The 23,032-nt window shown below is 40.2% G+C and overlaps 1 protein-coding gene across 2 annotated transcripts in view; it reads left to right on the top strand.

Annotated features, from left to right (window-relative positions):
- LOC117937804 (matrix metalloproteinase-16-like) overlaps positions 1-23,032 on the top strand; it is an 82,043-nt gene that overhangs the window by 9,019 nt on the left and 49,992 nt on the right. Inside the window, exons 2-5 of one of the 2 annotated variants that reach the window (XM_034862020.1) lie at positions 11,444-11,592; positions 12,519-12,533; positions 12,839-12,961; positions 19,953-20,257. In XM_034862020.1, the coding sequence (XP_034717911.1) occupies positions 11,444-11,592; positions 12,519-12,533; positions 12,839-12,961; positions 19,953-20,257 (592 nt within the window). The remainder of the gene's footprint in view (positions 1-11,443; positions 11,593-12,518; positions 12,534-12,838; positions 12,962-19,952; positions 20,258-23,032) is intronic. The other variant, XM_034862021.1, reaches the window with a different exon arrangement.

Genomic DNA, 23,032 nt, shown 5'->3' with positions numbered 1-23,032 from the left:
ACGGACCTGGGGTCATGAGGTGCAGATGATAGTCTGGGTATCATTCAAATGTCATGTTTTGCAAATGCAAATTTTACAGTATAATTTCAAATACAGCAGTTAATAAATGTGTGTGTGGGTTTGCGGTTACTGGTGTGGGCAGGGAGCCTGTGGTTGCCTTGACGACCCTGGTGCACTCGCCAGTGGGTTCTGTGTGTAAGCGATGAATAATTCAGGGTGGTCAGAGGCGGCAAGCTTTCCCAGGAGGCTGGGATCATGTTCCAACAAGTGACATGTGACCAGAGCTCCGGTCACTCCCAGCTGCTCTGCCCCCGGCTCTGTTACTGGACAGATAGATCCACTTTCTACTATTGCCCACATATTTTGTCATGCAATCAGAGAGATCGATGTCAAGTTGCGTGACACACTCACTGGATGTTGTAATATAATAGCTCTTCTTTGCTGAATACTTGGAAATGTAGCAAGAGGCATTACATTTTCAGACAGAGTAAAGTAAGACTTTTGAAGATGTGACATTTGTGAAACCCATGTTAGTTGTGGCATAATCCCTGTTCATTGGTATTTTTACCAACTGTATTCCTTGAAAACGGATCTGCTTTATCAACAAACAAAAAACAATTCTTGTTAATAATCCCTGTAAATAAAAGGGCTAGAAGTAGGGCTGGGCGATATGAAGAAAATCAGATATCAGGATATTCTTAACTAAATACCTCAATGCCGATGTTGTAGGGTTGACAGTTAGAGCTTAGATTTTACACAAAGAATCAGCATCAACATTAATAATGTTGGATATAATAACTAAATAGTCAAAGGCAATAATATAACAGCTAGAACTGGTACATTCAGAAAATTACATAACTTGACTGTAATGCAACTTTTATAACAAGCAAATGACAACACTTATCATATTACAAAACCAGAAATCTAAGACAATTCAGAGTTCGACATAAGCAATGGCCTGTGTGTGTGTGTGTGTGTGTGTGTGTGTGTGTGTGTGTGTGTGTGGGACCTCATTGAAAGTATGAGGAAGTAGTGGGGGGGGAAAAATGTTATGTTGGACGCTGCCATATCTGTCACATATCACAATACCAATATAATACTGATCTAGTACCTGGCCCTTGCTAGAAAGATTCCCATAATATGGGATTTCTTCAACTTTCTTAACTTTTTAATAATTGGTAGACCTAATCTTTTTGGCATGAAAAAAGACTTGGGGCAAGGTTTTCTGCTGCAGATTTTCCCAGCAGGGAGCTAATTGTATTCACTCAGCATCCCTGAGTGTAAATCATTCACTGATTAGATGTGTAGCTAAAGACCAGGTGGACTCTGGGGCAAGTACTGACAGAAACACGGCCCTAGCAGAGTAACTTATTGACATTTCACAGCCTACAGGCAGCAGCCACGCCCCCTGTGTAACTTGATGTTGGTGAAATTGCGTGGCAAATGACTCATAATTTGTTCCCCATAACTGCTAAATTAATGTGAAAGGTTATGCAGGAGTCTGGAGTTACCAGTCTCTGTTTTGGGACGTGAATCTTCTAAATTATGAAAGAATGTATACAGAGACACAATCCAAAATAGCCTGCACTTGGTTGTCTGATTATATCATATAATGTATTTAAATATAGTTATACTATAATAAGAAAACCAATAACTAGCATGTGTCCTTTTGTGTTTGACATATTTAGAGACAAAAAAGGCTGAGACAGCTAAACTATAAGCCAGATGCATGATAGGGTTACTAATGTTGCCCTTGCATATTGTATGTGTATATACTGTACATATATTTTACGACACTGTTAAAAAAATGCAAGAACCAGTTGTGTACTCAAGGTGAGTAATCCTTGTAAATATACGAGGTACAGTTTATTTCCTCTGTCCCATGCTACCCATAAAGCTTCTCTGAGTAGCTCAGGCCTGTAAACACACTCTCCTCTCTGACAAACCTGCTCTGACTACAAGCATAATTCTAAAATGCCTAATTACCTCCAATACTGCAGTGTGTAACACAGGTCTCTGGGAAAACTAGTAAAACATTGTGTGATTCGCACGACTGTCAGAGAAATTGACGTAAACTTCCATTTCAATAAATTAAAAGGACATGCAGGGGTGGCACTTCTCAAGCTTTTTACGAGACCCGATTTATGGTAGCATTTTCCAAAAAAGGACTTCTGTGACCAAAGAAAAGCTAAAATACTAACACATTTAAGCCATGGTCATTTTTTGAACGGTAATAGTCTTGTCATTACTTTTTCATACTGTGTATGGTCATGTAAATATTTCACACTAGAGAAAAACAACAGAATTCTGACTTTAAACTCAGAACTTAAATACATTTTTCACATGTGGCCCTTAAAGTCACTTTAATGTCAACAGTATACCCTCATTTTCCAACTGACATGTCCACCATACCCACTAAATGTACATGTGATCTGTGGCACAAGGAGCATGCTGTCCCTGTAACCTGAGGGGACCGAGCTCCTATCAGTCCATGGGTAGCAAACGTCAACTTTAGCAGCCACCGCACGCCGTCAGAGCGTTGCCTTGCCGACCAGGCTTCCTGTGCGTCATCTATAATGGAGTAATTCCATCGCCTTACAGGTTGGCCTTTCGATGGCACTCGTCGGCTAATTGGCCCGCCTTCTGCTAGTGGAGTAGCTGGCCAAGCCGGCTGGGTGAGAGGCGGTGTGGGGACATGAAGGCTCCAGGTTTACCTCAGCTCCGTGCGTGTGTGAGGCATCTGGATGAGGACAGGTCCTCTGAGTCACTGATGTATGGCATCTGTGGGTTGGTAGCATAGGGAGGTTACTTGAGATGGCTTGGCTATGTCTGATTGTGTTTTTAGTCTCTGTGTTGGAGACTATTCTGTACCTGAAAGGTCTTCTTGAGCTGGATTAAGAGCCTCAGTGAACCAGGATATTGCATTTTTTTTTACACATTTATGGGGATTTTAGGCCTTTTATTTATATAGGAAAGCTGAAGACATGAAAGGGAAGAGAGAGGGGGGAATGACAGGCGACAAAGGGCCGCAGGGCAAAGTCAAACCTGTGTCCGCTGCGTCGATGAGTAAACATCTATATATGGGCGCCTGCTCTACCAGGTGAGCTACCCAGGCGCCCCATATTGCATTTTCTTTAGATATGGTAATATGATTGTCACAGTGTGACAAAGGTGAAAATGAATTGCACTGAAGAAGTGTGTAGAAACATGAAGTGATGCTGGGCTCTTCTTCCTTTAGAAGCATGAGTGAAGTCTTCTTCAAAGTGGAGTAAAATCAAGTGTGGAGAAGTCAGAAAATAGGCACTGATGCATTTCAGACATTTTAGCCGTCGTCAGGACATGCTTATCTTTCCACTTCAAGAGTGGCTTGATTTCTGGTGTTAGCTCATTAAAGTACACCACTCTTTCCGGAAGACTATTTTTCTATCCGCATAATTAATAGATTACACATGAGACTTATTATTGTTCACACTTGGCTGGTTTGATTGAGTTGTTCATGATGTTGGGTAAGAGTTGGGGTGAATGCGTCACACAAACACGCCAATAGGATTAATGGTTTGATAAACCTCAAACATTTTTGTCTGATGTCAAGATAGCTACGTGTATTCTCCCCTATCACATTGCAGTATACAACATGTCACCTGGCTCATTTGTTTCCAGATGCCTTTTTTTGTTCTCTAACCGATACAATTTCTCAGCATTGTATGCTTGGCAAAAAAGAAGTGAATACACATATTTCATGAGATGTAGAACTATTCCTTTAATGCTCCTATGGAATAATGTCCTCCTTAGCCCGGTATCCATAGCTAAGAGGGAGAAAAGATCCTATTGGTTGACAGTTGAGTTCCGAATTGGCCAGTGGTATGCTTTACAATTTTTGGTTTGATGTGTCAACTCTAAATGGGCAAGAACGTAGGCAGCACCAGATGGACTATCATTATTACGACAAGTAGTCCAAATTGCTGCTCTATTGAACAAGCTCCCTCGTTATCCATTTGCGGAGAGAGGACAGGGAGGACTTCCTGTCTTATTGAATAAAGAGGGCTGTCGAGCTGGAGCCTCCTGCTCTCAGGAATCCTTACATTGGCAGAACACAGGGAACCATAGATCACGAAGACAAACGGAGAATCAATGAGAAAGAGAAGAGGGCGGCAGAGAGGGAGGATACAGAAAGAAAACCGACAGAGATAAGGGCACATAGGAGAGTGAATGGTACAAAAGAGCTTGGTAGTGATTTAGCAAAACACATTTTTTAGGGGCTTCGCTCTCTAGGATTAAAAGAAGAAGATGGGTTACTATCCTGGAAGTAGTGAAACACTAAGACGCCATGGCAGTCAAGTGTGTGCTGTATTCTAAGCTATAGTAAATATCTGCTGCTTTATTCTTTTAGCTACTCCCCCATATTTTCTACCCGTAAGGTATTAGTTCCAGCTCCTTCTGTTTTTCTGCCTCTTCCCTAAAGAAGTCATGGAACAATAATAACATGCGAGTCAAGACATAATCTATAAACTTCGGCATGGTGAAAACAAAGATCAAAGATTTGATTCAATCTTTGAAAGTTTATTCAGAATTAATATATTTGAGCCTGTGTTTCTCCTTTAAGTCTTGACGGTATGTATTTCGATTCAGGAAGTGCAACAGTGTTGACATTTGCAAATAGTAGCAAAGCTATTTCAGCATGGAGGCCCAATGGTTAGCACTGGGGCCTCATAGCAAGAAGAATTTGGGTTCAAATCCAGGTTGTTGTGTGTGTGGAGTTTGTATGTTCTTCCCCATGTTTACCCGGGTGCTGCGATTTCCCCCACCATCAAAAAACCTGCATTAGGTTCTCAGTGTCCTTGATCAAGGCACTGGCTCAGATCTGGAGTTGGTCCCCAGTTGTGTATGTGACAATAAAGTACCTTTTACTTTTTAGGGCTTTGAAGTGACCAGAGCAGTATTGCAGAGATATGGAATATCTGACTGATCTAGAGTGGTTGATAGGCGCTGTATACAGCCGCTTTCTGAACTAAAACTGCAGTTACAACTTAAAGAGACACAACTTGGACATCTGAGAAGATAACCTGATAATGTCTAGTGATGTAATCCGGGGTAATTTAACTTGGGCTCGGCAACTACAAACTTCTAACAGAAACCCTGAATTGCCCCTGAGTTTGAAAGATATGAACATGCACCGGGCAGGAGATGTATAACAGAAAATATGCTATCTGTCGTGATATGGGAAATGTAGGCTACAGCGTTTTTTAAGCTTGACCCATATTAGGGTTTAAAAAATAAAGTGCCCAACTTTATAAAAGTGAACAACCAAAAGTTGGAATACGCATATAACCATGTATAATCAAAAAGCCCCAGTATGTATGTATGACATGTTTCCCTGTCTTGCTATTGTAAAAGGAACCAGTGTGACAGCTTCACCCTCCATGTCCTGCCTATCTGTCTTCACCTTATTCTTAAACCCCCCCCCCCCCCCCTTCATTATGCAGACACACACCATTCAATATCCTGTCAATGTCTGAGTGACTGACATATCTAACAGCAGCCTTAGCTTTGTCTTTCTCCTTCCCCTCTTTTCTTATACATCTCTGCATCTGATAATGGCTGCATTGTCTGAAAGCCCAGACACATCGCACCGCCTCACCTAATACACACTGCCAAAACGTCCTGAAAACAAACACACCGTCGTGCTTTTTTTCACAGATTCTCATTTCCATAACAAAACTTTTCTTGTTGTCATGTTCTGTTCTGAGCAGGATTTCAAAACAACGTATGGATGGCAGATTGTGTCTTTACAGCAGTGTTTAAATTGTAACTTAATTTCAAATGAACAGACATAACAACAGAACAAATAGTTTCTTAAAGCCTCTGAACACCCACACAGGTGTTTTCGGTTATTCTGGCTGATTCAGAGCTTTGATGAGGACTTCTTAGGTCACAAAATCTTTCTATCAATAAGGATGACAACAGTGTCTTTTTTTCTGCCCTAACAGGTGCATTAACACTAACAGAGGACTCAGGAAGATGTTAATCACTCAGTCTAACCCCACCCACACAGTCCTGGAGAAGGTCCAATCAGCCACGTTAACTATAAACACCTGTGTGGGTGTTCAGGACTTTTCACATTTTTGCAACATCCTGCAAAATCTTGCATTTCTTTCTTAGTGTTTAACAGTTACATGGACATACCTTTTTCTGTATTTTATTGATTGTTAATTACATATTACAACCAAGGCAAATTCTGTTCAATTAGTTCCTTTCTGATTCTGATATGTTTTTGCCCACGCAGAGAAAGTGGTCCCAACCTTTTCCAAACCCATCTGATGTACTGAAGCTTGTGTTGATTACATTGCTTCACCCGCTCAATCGACCAGTTGGACAATCTAGGACTACATTGGGAAAACAACTGCATAGCGTTTGAATTTCTCGTTTGGCTCTATATGTAGGGCCACATCTAAACTATATTCTTTTTCACCAGTATCTTTCTTTTCTTTCTTCTCTTTCACCCAAAACCCAGCAGGGAATTTACAGTGGGCAGTGGTTACAGGACGGAGCCAAACTGTCAGAGAGGAGATGTGTAGGAGGGACAGGGATGATTACAGGACGACAAAAGGGAAAGTAGACATTAGGAGGACAAGGGAACGGCAGGAGAGAATGACATGGTGGGGAGAAGAGGAGAGATTGCAGAGAGCGAGAGAGAGAGAACAAGTCAAGATCTTTCAGTGTGTGACACCCGCTGCTTTAAGGGATTTGAAAGAATTAAGCTTTGGGGCTATACAGATAATTGTTAAGCATCCCTGTAATTGATTGTGAATATATTATGTAAATGTTGGTTGAGATATAATCTAGAGCTGAGCAAAATATCGGTATTAAATGGATATCGTGATTTGTGACTACATTTCATATTAGATTTTGGATATCGTAATATGAAATAAGTGTTGTCTTTTCTTGGTTTTAAAGGCTGCATTACAGTGAAGTGATGTCATTTTCTGATCTTACTACACTGTAGTAACTCTTCTATTATTTGTCTTTACCCACTTAGTCATTATATCCACATTATGATGATTATTTATCACAAATCCCATTGTGTAAATATTTTGTGAAAGCACCCTTAGTCAACACTACAATATTGTTGCAGTAGTGACATTGAGGTATTTGGTCAAAAATACTGTGATATTAGATTTTCTCCCTATCGCCCAGCCCTAATATAATCAGATTTACAGTAATTAAAGTGAGGATCTGTTCTGGAAGGAGAAACATAAATTCTGAAAGTTTCAACTTTGATTTGGAAGATTTGAAGAATTAAAAGTAAGATTCAAATGTCTGCATTAACTGCGCTTCATGTGTACTGTTTGCTGGGTTATGAAGATGTAATTTCATTTTGTGTGCACGCCTTTCTGAGCTCCATCTCGCCTCAGCTCCAGAGATCAAAACATCCCCTGTCAGCTTTGCATGCTGGGATATATGCTACTATTTTAATGGGGGAAAGATCTGAAATTGTAGGAGAAAATTAGCTCAAAACAAACCAGACTTGGCAGGGTGTAACAGAGGGTCAATCAATCATTTCTGCTTTCCAAACCTAAATCATATTATTCTTTTTAAGCTTTGCATTCTATATGAGTTTGACCTCATACACTGTTGTCTGGCCAGATCACTGCACCATGCCAGATAAAAAGCTGAACATATAAGTGTGTTTTGGTGATTTCTGGTGTTGTCGTTGTGATTTCTTCAGAACACAATTTCCTTTCATGGCTGAGCTCTCTGTTAGTGTCATCAGGCTTCAGTGTGTGTGTCACTGTTCGTGTGAGAGTACAGCTTGTTTGCAAGTGTTTTCATGTTTTCAAGTGTGTCTCTATCTTTGTCCAAATGTGCGCATGTGTGTGTGCATATGTGTGTCAGATATCGGAGCCCAGAGGTGTATTCAGAGTGTAAGGACTTGACACATGGAAACAAAAATGTTATTACCCACTCACCGAGTATGAGAATAAAAAAAAGAGAGGCAGTGGGAAATAAACGAAATAGACCAGAGCACCCAGCGAGAAAGAGAAAAAACTGAAAGACAGTGAATGAGTGAAATGGTAGAAGAAACAATGACTAATATGGAGGAACCCTGGGCATGCAGGAAGATGCAAAGACATGTGAACCAAGACCCATGCGTAACATTTTTGACATATGCAACACTGACGAGAGTTGGGCATGATAAGTGATTGCTGCAGTGCCTTCCTACAGTCCTCGGGGGACGGGAAGTAGGGAGGCAGAGCATCAGGGATTTGTCAGAGTGCCAATCACAGCACAGATAAACTGCAAAGATGAAGTCTGTCTCAGATGCTGAAGGATCCTCTCTTCGTATCCCTTTTAATGGAAGCATGACAGACTTGTGTATTAGTGCACCTTGGGTTCCTTCTATTATATCTTTAATAGTAAAGGATTCAATATGGCGTAGTATCAGGATATTAGTATCAGTTCATAATTCACTCATAATTTCTTAAGAAGTTTTCTTTGGAAAAGACATGTCATTTGGTGTTAAATAAATGTATTCATTCATTATTATTTTCCACTTGAAAGGTCTATTTAGCGTTTTATGCGTGCCTAAAATTACAAAAGTTCAGCTGACATGCTGTGTGTGCAGGTCACTAAACAACTCTAGGTTACAGCTGCACTTAATTTGACTTTAATTAATTGAAAATTGAACAGTATGTAGAAATTAATTAATTCTGGAGAAAATAGACCATGTATAGTCCTTTCCAGGAACCTTTGGCTGAGATTACAGTTACATGTTGGAGTTCTCTCGAGTATATTATAGCAAACCGTGGGACCTCCAACATCAGGTGTCTTACATATTGTCAACAGCAAACCCGACCTTGTAGCAGTCTGTCACATAACCTCCCCCCCACCCCGCAAAACCGCAACTTGTAATTTCTCATAGTTTGTTTAATTGTCCAAAAAAAGATATAACTTTAGAAGGGCCGTGAGGAAGAATTTATTTTCATCTTGATGAGCAGAGACAGGTTTTTCTCCCGTTTTCTTTATGCTAAGCTAAGCTAACCGTCAACAGAAATAAGAGTGGTGTCAATCTTCCCATCTAACTCTTGGCAAGAAAGCTATTTAGCCCAAAAATCTTGAAATATTCCTTTACCATCTACCAATAGCAATCCATTCATTATACCTTTTTATACATTGATATTAAAGAATTTGTTCTAAATACTGCAATATTCCAGTTATCAATATGTGAAATGACTTTGCTCACCTCTGTTCACATGTGGTTTCTCGGAATTGAGCTTTCAAAATTCACAGTTACATTTACAACAAGGATCTGCTTTGTACAGTCAGTAGTCAGCCATTTGCCGCTGCACATATCCACACAGCGTTCAGGTGCCTGGGCATTCTTCTAGTATATGTACAACCTGCGAGAAATGAAATGTTACTCACTAACTTTCCCCATTCCCATGTGAGCTGAGTCTCTAAGCTCAAGTTAACTTTTAGGCATCCACAACTAAAAATCAGATCATCAGATTTCAATCTTTTACATCTGTAACAGGTGGTTTCTTTGTCCCGGTTTGGAGCACTTTATGAATATCTACAAACAGCCCGTCCAATGAGTTCCTTAAGAGCTCGTTGTTGCTGCATGGAGCCTGAGACGAGGCCCGCTCGCTGTAACAGAAGCCGTTCCGCTTCTCACACCACGCTTCCCGCCCTGTGAATTTTATCGGTTTGCACGATATTGAAAAATTGGATATTGCGATATTGATTAGGAATATTTCAATACCAATATTCGTTTTAACATTTTTAAACATGTATAATTACAAAAGTTACGGTGAAACGCATCAAAATAGATTCTTAACAACGCATAGTTAATTTCAACTGATGGTCATATTGGACTGATCCAACATGAATAACTAAAGGACCATGTCTACAGAACAGTACATGTTTTACTGGTTGGACAGTATAAAATAAATAAAGCAAACAGGACCCAACTTTTCTTTCTCTTCTCTGATTCGTTCCCTTTTGTTATCTCTATTATCTCTATTTCTTCACTGACACTTTGAAATGAAAATGTTGAAATATGCACACACATGGTACGCTCCATAGGGTTTGTCACGTAGTGGCCCCCGTGCACTGACATACACTTATGTGCAAAAGGCCCGGTAACTGGCCAATGAAACACGATCATTGTAGCGCTTCAAGCGGGCTCTAAATCAAACACAACTAAGCCACACAGTCAAGGGACGGGACACTTTGCTCCCCAAATAAAACAAAATAATGCATACTTATGCAATAACAATAATAAGTCAATATATCTTGCACCCCTAGTGTGTATGCTATCCTGAGCAGCAGGCCTCCAGGATGACTGAAGCAGCGCCACAACGTGTACGAGAATAGCGCTCAGGTTTCACAGCACAACTTTGAGGCAAATACACTGCCTGACAGTTCATTGCGTTTTTGAGATTTCTTGGCCAGTGTCTTTGTGTTGTTTCTCTACACTTCAAACAATACCTTTTTTATTCTAAATTGGTTGTATTTTCATTTTATTGGTTGGTTGGCTTTGTGTTGCTAAATGCAGCAGTTGCCAAATGTGTTTACCATTTTTATGATGAAGACAGAGAATACAGAGAGGCTGGGACTATCCAAATCCCTAAAGCCTCTTCTGTGGGAAAGCCGAGCCGATCCCCCATCTTCTCCCTGGTCCAAAGATCTGAGCTGTGATTCCCTCTGGCGGGATTTGATAGCGACACTGAAAGCTCTATTACACTAAAGCCTTTTTCCTGACAAGTCCAATAACATGATAACAGATGACATTCTGCGCTATAAACTCATATAGAGATTTCACCCCATCTTCTCATTGCCTTTTCTGTACCAAAATGTCTTGGGAAACCCTGCCTTTAGATTGGCTATTTTCAGATCTTTTTCTTACTTTTGTATCTCTAGCTGTCATGTTAAGTTGTCTCTTAAAGGCCTTTTTAAATGGTTGAAAAAACTTGACTCACTAACTCATGAACTGTTACCCTCTCACCTGGAAACCCTTTACTGGATGTAAACACGGAGAAAATCAAACAAAACAATACGTTTGACCTTAATACTGATATTTCGGCAATATTGTAGGTTTGACGATTGGTGCTTTTACAAAATATTTACACAATGAGATTTTTGATAAGGAATCATCAGTAATGTATTATTTACCTTTACCCACTTAGTCAATGATGCTACTGACTAAGTGGGTAAAGGTAAATAATAGAACAGCTAGAACAGTCTGGTATGTTCACTGTACTGTAATCCAGCCTATTAAGACTAGGAAAAGACAACATGACGATGACAATATTACGATATTCAAAATTAAGACGATATCCAGCCTTATATATTGATATGTATATAAGATGGATACATTGCCCAGCCCTAATGTAAAGTAATAATGGCTCACCTTCCCCCTCTCTCTGCATGCTTTTGTCCACAGGCATGGCTCCAGAGGTATGGCTACCTCCCTCCTGCAGACCCCAGAATGTCGGTGCTGCGTTCTGCTCGAGTCATGCAGTCCGCTATCGCTGCCATGCAGCGCCGCTACGGCCTCAATGTCACAGGGTCTCTGGACAGCAGCACTATAGGGTGAGTTGCACTTTAAATACCTTTTTTATTTTTTATTTATTTAAAGATGCCACAACATGGAACTTTTGAGTTTTGTCAAGACAGCCGGGAATCATGCAGAAATCTAGGACTGGTAAAAGAGTATTGAGACTCACAAAATGGTGAAGACGTCTTCAACCAGAGTTGTTTTGACAGACACCAAATTACCCTAACATGGATTAAGTGGTGGATTTTCATTTGATCAAAGGGGCCTTTTACAGAGAGTATCCCTCTGTTGTCAGATCAAAGGCTGCAAAATGCCAAAGTATTAATACTCAGTGGAAGAGAGGGAAGAACGGGGACAGCGTTTGGTTGCTCCTCGTACAATCCGTCAAACCTGAACGCAGACAACCAAGTGACAAGGAGAACATTTCGTATTTAAAGGACAAACTCACTTTTTTGTAACTTCAACAACAAGAAGAGTCTTTCTGATGTCACCTGTTGTGCACATGTGGGTGTAGTGGAGGGTAAACCCACCTGAGGCTTACATACTGTAAAATGCATTATCAAAATATATTTTGCATTCAGAATCAATGTTATGTTATAAATAAAACACATTCGATAATAATATACAGGATAAGTAGTTACAGTTCCATGTTTGTTTTAAAACAAAGCTCAGATTATAGTTTTAACCCTGGGGCCTTAACCAGACATCCTTTTACCTGCAAATCACTAAAAACCAGTGTTCACTGAGATTTGTCCCCACCAACACTGAAATGCCAGCCGTGCTACAAATAGCAATGAGCTCAAATTGGCCACTGAACTGTAACGTGGCAATGTGGTTACGAGCGGTGGCGAGCAGTGTGAATGCAGACTAACAGCTGTTCAACCACTGGACTGAAACGGACTGAAATGTGATAAGCTAACTGTGTTTCTCTCTCCTCCTCTGCTTCTCTTTGTCGATGCAGCGATAGCACAATAAGGTGAGGCGACTTTGTGTGTCACTCCTGAGTGAATATGTCTTCTTCTACAGTTTGGGAGTAACAAGAAATTGCATGTGTTCTGTGTTCAGGTTTTGAATTAAATAAAGTTCATTTGTGCATTATCGTGTATGTGTTTTGTATGAATCTTATCCGTCGCCTTCCAACATTTGTCCTTTGTCGTATTGCTTCCACATACAGATGCACGGAGGACGTGATATGAATCATCGCACACTCAACTATGCACCCATAGAATAACAATCAATGTATCTTCAGTGTTGATTGGTGTCTTCTCATTTTTCCTGTAGGTGGATGAGGAAGCCAAGATGTGGCGTTCCTGACCAGATAGGAGGTACATCCAGATTCAGTGTCAGGAAACGGCGGTACGCCCTCACAGGACAGAAGTGGCAACATAAACATATCACATACAGGTTTGTGGTTTTAAATATATCAAGATTATGCTTATCAAGTTAGTTAGCTTAATATAGGGGTGGGCTCAGTACAACATTTTTACAATAATCCAATTTCCCTCCAATCACCAAATCCACCCTGACATGCACAGAAAATCCCAGCGCCACTCACACATGTATGCACACACACACACACACACACACACACACACACACACACACACACACACACACACACACACACACACACACACACACATGTTAGAGTTGGAAAGTAACTAAATACATTTACTCATGTTACTCAGTAGTTTTGTTGTGTATTTTGTGTGTAGTTTTTAAAATCTGTATTTTAAAATTTACTTGGTTACGTTTTGAGTGAAGTATTGTATGTAATCCCATCCATTACTGAGTAAAAAAACAACAACTTTGAATGACTAAAACTGAAAGAAAGAAAAATCGTGCCCCGAACCACTACAGCAGCCATCATCAAATGCATTCTGGTATTTAGTATTTCAAGCATTTACAGCAGGTAACATTACACAGGTAGAGAGCGTGTGTTATAGAATGCTGAAAGAGACAACCAAGCGTGTGTTATATCACGCTAAAGGAGACTTTTAGTGTCAACAACAACAAAGGCACCTAACCAAGCGTATTTTACGAGAATGTTAGATTGTGTTAAAAGGAACCATCCTCTCCGATGGACCTGTAAGTCTATGGATGGATGCATTAAAAGACCAAAACATATGCATGTGGCTACTTAATATGGACTTGAATGACGTGATTGTCATGATGACGTCGGTTGTATGATTTTGCAATAGCATTGTTTCGTTGAGGCATACAGGACAAATGCATGGCCTTTTCATCAGTCCATTCGTCATTAAAGCTGGGCTTTTCCACAAGAATTTTCCACCAATCAGGACGCTGCATACTACAACCATGTTTCAGTAATCACAGTAACCATCACTCCAAAACAGAACTGCCCCCTAATGAAAGATCTTTTTCTAGGTAAAGGGCTAGTTATCATTAGAGAGTTTCCGTGTTTTTTGGGGAGTTTGCTCACACAATACATGTAAAAATAAAATAAAATAAAAGCATTAATTTAGTAATAAAGTTAAAACTTCTAATAAGAATAGGCATATTAGGTATAAATTCACTTATTTTCTTTATTTGAACGTCTGGCTTCTGGAGTGTCTACTTAGAAAAATTCTGAATCTTGGAAAGTTGAAGTTGATGACCCCTGCGCTACAGTGACAAATGATTAGCATCTAGGCTGCCTACCAGGCATGTTTTGTGGCATTGATAATTTTTGTCTAGCACTAGCAACCCTTAAGACCGCATATGTAGAATACTGGTTAAATGAATACATCCAATTAGCTCATACAGACTACTTAGGGGTGTAGAAGCTAGCTGCTAGTCTGGGCTGTGAACATTAGTCATATCAGCAGTGTGGGTGATAAAGGGAGAGTTGTTTTGGAGAGGATTGTACCATGAAACGTCATGTGTGATGTGCTGTGTTTTTATTACATGTGTATACATTTGTACAGATGTGTATCCATTTCTATAGACATTTCTTTAATTAAAAACAAAATAGTTTTGGATCTATGATCCCTTGATCTATTTTCACTACAAGGGAGAGACCCCCCGTTTTACAATTTTTTTTTTTTAATGTAACTTTTATTTTAGTACTTTTTCCACCTCTTGGTGTTGGAGCAAATTTTTCATAAGTGCTTGGTTTATCTGTGACAGCACTAATTTTAAAAAAGAAGAAAATGAGCAGGCTTGATGAAGAATGGAGGAGTAGATAGCAGCTGCAGAGAGATAGGGATGAGCTGAGAGGAGAGGAGGAAACCCCAGTGGAAAGCAGAGGGTGCTCTCTGACAGATTAGGGTTATGTAAGAAGGTGGGAGTATTTTGAGTGTGTGTGTGTGTGTGTGTGTGTGTGTGTGTATTTTGTGTTTGTGTTTGTGTCTGTGTGTAGTACATAGATGTGTCCCTGGCCCCCAGTCAGTAGTCAGATGTGCTTTCAGCTGCCCTTTTTAACTTAAATTGGTGCAATGGAGGTAGTTAGAAAATGTAGCACATTTAATTTTGTTTGAAAAGTGCTTTAACAGCCTTAACAGTTCTGTGCCACATTTCCATATTTATCTTTACCATTTCAAGATATTAGTATCAAAATTAAGGATGTCCCAATCCGCCTTTTAGAGCCTCCCGGTCCTTATCTTTTTAAATTAATAAATATCTGCTGATACTGAGTCTTTTTTACTTGTTGCCACAGGCTGGCAAGCCATGAGACACTATATGGACAGACACTGGTTAGTGGCCAAAAAAACACCTAAATCTGCTCCGATCCGATACTGTGGTCTGCATCGAGACATCTCTAATCAAAATGTAATGTTCCACTAACCTATTGAAGTAGCGGAGATGTGTAATTGGTGACACTGTTTCACCAAACAGAGCAAGAAACACTCAGACAATAGACAGGTTTCTAAATGCAAACACCACCTTGAGTCGCTCTGCATCAGCTTGCACAGTTGCACAGAGTTAGGGCTGCTATTGGTACTTTTACAAAATATTTACACAATGAGATTTTTGATAAAGAATCAACAGTAATGTATTATTTACCTTTACCCACTTAGTCAGTGATGCTACTGACTAAGTGGGTAAAGGTAAATAATAGAACAGCTACAACAATCTGGTATGTTCACTGTATAGCTAACTGCTTATAAAAGTATTTGGTAAGGTTTAGTTTTAAATAGGTTTAATTACGTCTTTTTAGTTATTTTTACAGTAATTGCATTTTAACAAAAAGACTAAAATAGGTTTAACCAACAATTCTTAAATCTTTAGCCCACTACATGAAATATAATGACTGCTTTGTTCCTCTTTGTTCTATGTCCTTTGAAGTTGAAGTAAGAGGGAATTTAATGCTTCCATGTGTAACATTTTCATCATTGAATCTTTCATATTTCTCCTTTTGGTTAAGTTGGATAAGGTGCAACTGTCCAGTTGAAATCCAGCTTGAGGTCTTTCACTGAAGTCACTCTTTCTTCCCTGAAAACCTTCTTCATCCTACAGACTGTAAGCTGAATGGCACAGAAATAGTTGTCAAGAAACCAACTCTGGCATTTGGAAAGTATTACAAATGCATGGCCGCCCCAGGTGTGTGCTAGTTTCCATGTAACCACATCCAGTGCTTGCTGTGGGGAGGCACTACTTAGCTTTGGCATCTCTACAGTTCTCCCTGCATGTTTCTCTCTTGTCCCTAAAATAGAACCTGCATACAGTGAGATGGGTAAATACAATCAAGTTAAACTATCTTTGTATTTCTCAAGAGGCCACAGTTGCTGCTAAGGCCTTTTGTTGTAATCCCACACCCTTGGGGTGTGACAGCATTCTTTCTCAGAGAAAACGTGCCAATTTCTCTGGGTTAGCTGGTATATTAAAGCAGAATTGTCTTGTACTTTGCAGATCTCCACAAACACTTCGAAGGACCATTTTGTGTTGCCTCCATAAGTGGCCCCAATCAGATGGAGATTGTTTACCTAGTCAACAGCCAACCATCATACTAACACTTCAGGTTCGAGATTGTGTCTGTTATTCAAGAGTACTGGCAACTCTTGAGATGGGAGCATGTATTACTCATGCTTGTTTCAGGACTGTTATTCATCACAAATTATTTGACAAATCCGATTACAATCAACAACAAAGCCCTTAAAACAGGATTGTCGTTGCTTTCAGCTCATTGCTCTTTTAGCGTCTTTCTGCTCATTTTTTTTGGTTTAATAGCCCCAAAAAGGCTGGTGTTTTCAGTAAGACACAGCAGACAGACAAAGTTAGTGACTAGTTGGTGAACATAGTGTAACATATTTAAATAGTCTGAATAGAGCAGAGGACGTGTTATTGCCAATTACTGGCAGTAGGGGGACAGATTTACACTGTTTACAATGTCCTGAGAAAAAGTGGTGGTAGTAGTTAACATTTTCAACTGCAAGAGGGAGTTAGAGTGGCTCGTAGGGGAGAGTTTAACGGGTGTGACCCGGGGTGAGTGACCACACACTTTGAATTTGTCGGATGTATGGGCGGAGTTAGCAACGGCTTTCAAGTGCACGGCTTCAGGGAAGGTTACTCTTGTGTATCCTCGCTCATAGCTCCTCAAAGATTCCTCCTCTATCCTTGCTCCTTGTGGCAGGAATAAGAGCTTTGAGACAAAGGCAGACCACAACGTTCAAGTAAGGAGCGAGAAAATATTAAATAAGTAGTTTCCCTTTGCCAGACCATCCTCTAAGGCACTGCGGAGGAAGTTCCGGCTACTCCACACAGCATTCCGAGATTTTAACCAATCACGATTGCTTTGGGCGGCACAAAGTGCCGGACAGAGCCACTGTGCCTCTGCAAAATAGCCTTGGGAAGGAACTTGTTTTAGTGGAACGTGTAAAAAAGTTGTCTTAGAAATCAGAAATCTCAGATTGGACAGATAGTCTAGCTAGCTGCCTGGTTTTACCCTGCAGAGATCAGAATCTGAGGAGCAGTTAACCATAAAAGTTATAGTTTAAAATTCCAACACAAAGAAAGCAAAATGGAATGAACATTGGAACCGCCCGAAAATCCTGCACCACGAGAGCATCCCGGCAGTTTAAGATCATGGATAGGAACTAATAAATAAGAGACTTGGGATCCATCCCAGGTTCTCACACTGTTGTTGACTATTAAAGCAGCTTACTCCATCATTCCTGTTACTGCTTCCTTTTTCAACAAATATACGTCCGATGGTGTGTTTTTGTAGACTTTTAGACTTGAATTACATAAAATCAATTTGTTCATTATAGGTGTGTGTGTGTGTGTGTGTGTGTGTGTGTGTGTTTGTGTGTGTGTCTCTGTGTTTGTGTGTGTCTGTCCATCAAAACAGAAAATCATCAGCTGGCAAGTTTTGCCAGAACTTGTGAGAGTCAGAGCGTATTTCAAGCAAACACATCTTTGCTGAAATGGTAGTGAGCTGTCAGCATGTCCGTCTTGAGAGAGCCAGAATAGCAGTAGAGAAATAGAAGCAGTTTGTGGTTTGGTTGAAGCAATTACAACATTTTAAATGAACATTGCAGGTTATTCTGTGCACTCTATTTATATTTCATAACCAGCCTTTATACTTTCCATTTCACTGAGTTTGATTCAATAATTAATCTGAGTTTACATACAATATTAATATGCAGTATATAAAAATGTGCCTTGCAGCAGTCTACTCACCATGCAGAAAACGTTAAGAAGATGAGCAAAAGTCAATGACAAAAGACGTTCTGATAATATTTATTCCTATTATGGAAAATGACAGCCTGGCAGCCAAACAGAGAGGATAAACTAAAATGAAAAAGGGAACAAAAGAGAGCAGGTGGCAAGGTGTACACCTGGCCTGCACGATATGTAGAAAATCTGCGATGTGTGATAACATTGTTAAATATTGCAATGATGCTATCACTTGCAATGAATCCACAAATATTGTAGTGGGCGTTTTAGCTATACGTTTTCAGTGTCAGTCACACTCTGTACTTCAGTATGTACGGGGACTTGCACCGGCAGCCCTCCGCCTCACAACCCATCTTCCTACAGACTGAGTTGCTGCCACCCCCGCCAAACAGGCAGGACACTGAGATATTTTCAGGATGAAGTTGAGTGAGGTTTTTCCTGATTGCCCAAACCAGACTGGGGCTCTCAGCAGGCAGTGGGCTGTTGATAATCCTTAATTAGAAACTAAATTCCAGTGGTAGGAAATTGTCCTCTCCACACCTGCAGCATCTCAAAGCCGGCAGGAGAGGACTCAGCTGTTTTCTCTCACAAATCTCTCCATTTACCTCTCTGTTGGCGAACACAATTAGCCTGACATGGCAAAATGGAAAACAGGGATGGTGAGGATTTTTTTGGAGGGGGGTCAATCGATTGACAGACAGTAGTATCTAGGGTTGGGCAATAAATTGATATTATATCGATATCGTAATATGAGACTAGATCTTGTCTTAGATTTTGGATGTTGTATCGTGATATGACATAAGTGGTGTCTTCTACTGGTTTTAAAGGCTGCATTACAGTAAAGTCATGTACTTTATTGAATTTACCAGACTGTTCTAGCTGTTCTATTATTTGCCTTTTTTCCCACATAGACATTACGTGTCCAAATTACTGATGATTATTTATCTAAAATCTAAGTGTGGGGATATTTTGTTAAAGCGCCAATTGTCAACCATAGAATATCGCCGCAATATTGATATCGGGGTATTTGGTCAAGAATATTGTGGTATCTGATTTTCTCCCTATCGCCCAGTCCTAGTAGTATCTTCTTTTTCCAGTCCTTGTGTTGGGAACAGTTATACTAAACTAACTGAAATGTTTCTATCTCACTATATTTTATGGATCAGAGGTGTTTGAAGGTATTTGCTTTGTCTGATTAGATTCTAATCTTTAATTTTTCCTATGATTGGACATCCAGTAGAATACGCTAATCTTGGTGGGTTTGGTTTACCATACGCTCAGAGAACTCAAGCGTCTTATCACACCAATTTACAATACATTTTATCATCCTGACATCAAAATATGAAAATACCAGTGTGCTTGGCACTGATGGCCCCACTTTCGAAAATGCTCCCTGGACCAGCCAAGAAGCATGCTAAGCTGAGGCAGGGAGCACCATGCAGAAACCCCCCTGGGTAAAAACAAAAAGACTGAGCCAAAAGAGCCATTTAAAACCTATTTAAACTTTGAGTCATATACTGAACTAGGATGGTGGAGGCTGGGATGGTGGAGGCCAAACGATGCCAGCAGCAGCAGTGAGTGAAGCAGCGTCAGTGTAGCAGGGACCAGTGAGGAGAGACTCACATTTAAAAGGGCCGCCTTGATGTGAGAATGGCTGGCTGTGAATGGTGTGTCTGATAGGAATGATAATTCAATCAGTCGTATGACTTCCTTTTTTTTTTAAAAGACTAGTGTTTTCCCAGTCTAATTACTTCTTCCCGTATGCGTGTCTCCGCAGCATAAAGAACGTGACCCCCAAAGTGGGCGCAGAGGAGACCCACGACGCCATTCGGCGAGCCTTTGACGTTTGGCAAAATGTTACGCCGCTGCGCTTCGAGGCTGTGCCCTACAGCGAGCTGGAGAGGACCAAGAAAGATGTGGACATCACCATCATCTTTGCCTCAGGTTTCCATGGCGACAGCTCGCCCTTTGACGGCGAGGGTGGCTTCCTCGCCCACGCCTACTTTCCAGGTCCGGGAATAGGAGGCGACACACACTTTGATTCGGATGAACCTTGGACATTGGGCAACCCCAACCATGATGGTAAGCGTTGATTAGTGTTTTTGGGAGGATTTATGATGGCTTTACGTGGACTTGGACTAATTTTTGAGGAAAGATCTGCTAACTCACGTGGAATGGATTAATGAGTGAAGGTAGAATATGTACAGGGTTGATATTAGAGCCCGACCGATATATTGGCTGATAATAGGCATTTCCCGATCTATTGGTATCAGCATTTATAACGGCCGATTAAAAAATAAATAAAAAAATCATTCATCAGAATCATTTATAATGACAAATAAATTATTTTTAAATGATATTTAACGGTCAACCATGTTATGAGTGTTGGCATTGCATAGTTTGTCCACCAGAGGGCTCTCTACAACGTCCCTGTTGGCAACACAGATTTTTTTTTTTTTTATGTGTTTCTGTTCAAAGGACTTTAAGTTTCATATCTTAAGTTTGTATTTTATACATTTTATTTATCAGAACTTTAATATATGTTGATGTTCCTCTGTTTGGTTAAAAATTATCATATTTTAGTGAGAACTCATAAGTAACTACAAATACATAATGTTAGGAAAATCTGTTTATGTTTTGTAACTCACTTCTGGATTTTTTTTAAAACATACTGTATATTGGCATAATGGAATTTTGTCGGCCTGAAAAATCCTTTAACGGTCGGGCTCTAGTTGATATTTAGCATCTAGGCTCTCTATCCCCATGAAGAAACAGTGGGGAGTGACTAGAATAACTTACCCCTGGAGAAACATAGACTCAGAGTTTACAGGTGGATGCTTAGTTGGAGGTTTGAAATACTTTAAAACAGCAGCAGCGGTAGCAACAAGTGACAGCAGCATAGCTTTTGGGTAGTTGGGTAGTTGGTGTAGCAGCCGCCATGGCAGCAAAAGGACAAAAGTGACACTGTCTACTCTCACTGAACCAAAGATTTTGATGCTCTGCTAGTAATTCAGAGACATTGAAGTGTAATGCATGCTGGGTATTGGTTTTGCTAGTCAGTGTGCCGTAGACCTCCAGCCTGATCGGGTGTTTTCCAAGTCAGTTGAGGCTTGCTCAGTCCTCTCTCTTCCAAAACATCGAACTATCTACAGTACATATCTCCACAGTGAACTGTTGTAATATTACAGCACCTTTCACTCCACTGTAGGGTCGCATAATTTGAGGAAAATGTGCAATATGCGATAACCTTGAATATTGCCATAATGATAGTACTTGAGATAAATGAGCAGATATTAAAGTGTACTCAGTTCAGCCTCTCTGCTAAAATTTGAATTTTAGTATTCTGCTAAAACACAATAATTTGCTTGTTGAATTGAAAACAAAAAAGGAAGATCATTTCCAATATTCTTTTATTGAACAAATTGCTTATATATATATATATATATATATGTATAAAAGGCACCACTAAAAAAAGAATGACAGTTACATTTTAAAGTGCTGTTTTCTACAGATTTTCTTTTTTTTTCAACTAACAAGTCTTGCACAATAAGTCGCAGCCTTTGGCGATGTGTTTACTGTGGCAGTTGATGTTGCGATGAAACGGGATTGTGCAGCCCGACTCCATCGCCCCCTGGAGCTGGTGCCCAAGTTGAGTACTTGCCCTCGGAGCTTTACAGCTTGTCAGGCTGTGTGTTGTATGTAAGCCTTTGGCTGGGCTAGTAAGTCATTCTGTTGTGTGGGTTGCATGTTGAGCAGCTGTGTTGCTGTTGAGCATTGTTGTGAGATCCAATTTCTAACTCTGTGTGTGTGTGTGTGTGTGTGTGTGTGTGTGTGTGTGTGTGTGTGTGTGTGTGTGTGTGTGTGTGTGTGTGTGTGTGTGTGTGTGTGTGTGTGTGTGTGTGTGTGTGCGTGTGCGTGTGTGTGTTGGTGTGTGAGAATCGACTTAGCTCCCGGATTGACCTCTTTGAGCTTGGTGATGAAAGGGCCTGGTGATAGAGTAGATTGAGTAAAGAATGAAAATACTGTAGTATTAGTACTGTAGTAGTGAAAGTTAAATGGATTCATGTTAAATGGATTCAACAAATTTCAAATTAGTTTCTCAAATAAAAAAAAAAAAGATACTTTCAGCTTTCGCCTTTGAATTCCTCAATAAATCTGAGGGTCATGCCTGTCCTGTGGTCCAGCGAGACAACTCAAGAGGAGTCATGACTGTTACCGAGTCATGAGCAAGAGAGAAGGAGGAGGCGCTCGTCAGATAAAAGGACACAAATGACAGGAAAAAAAAGACAAGTTAGTTGCATGAAGGATGGTCGAGATAACAGAGTGAAAAAGAGGATGAGAGAGAATGGCAGAGTATCTCTAGACAAATATTGGAGGTTCAAGAGCTCACAAGACAGACGGAGAGGAAAAGACTGAAAAAAGCAGCGTAGCAAGAAGTAAAGAAAACATTTGAAGAAGAGAGAGGAGAGCAGAGGAGATGAGTGGGAGCTGTAGAGCACTATGCGTCGGAAATAGAAGTGAGCAACTTGCTGTCGAAGACTGAATTTTAAGTGGGAGCTGGTGGGCTTTTGTAGGCTTAGATAATATGTTTTGAATGGCTATATTTAAGGCTTTTGAGAATGCGTAGTTTGATCGAACTGACAAAAGTTACTCCCATTGGTTTAATAACACAATGTATGAGCGATAACAATAACCTCAAGTAAACCATCGCCATGTCTCATCTGCTCCCAGAAACTCATATTAAACATATTAAAAAATAGTTATGTGCAGGTGAATATTCAGTCTCACACACACACACACACACACACACACACACACACACACACACACACACACACACACACAGAATTATCAACA

This window comes from Etheostoma cragini, chromosome 22, assembly GCF_013103735.1.
Source record: "Etheostoma cragini isolate CJK2018 chromosome 22, CSU_Ecrag_1.0, whole genome shotgun sequence".
NCBI lineage: Eukaryota > Metazoa > Chordata > Actinopteri > Perciformes > Percidae > Etheostoma > Etheostoma cragini.
Note: the sequence above shows the minus strand (reverse complement) of the source record. Positions and strands in the feature narration are given on the sequence as shown.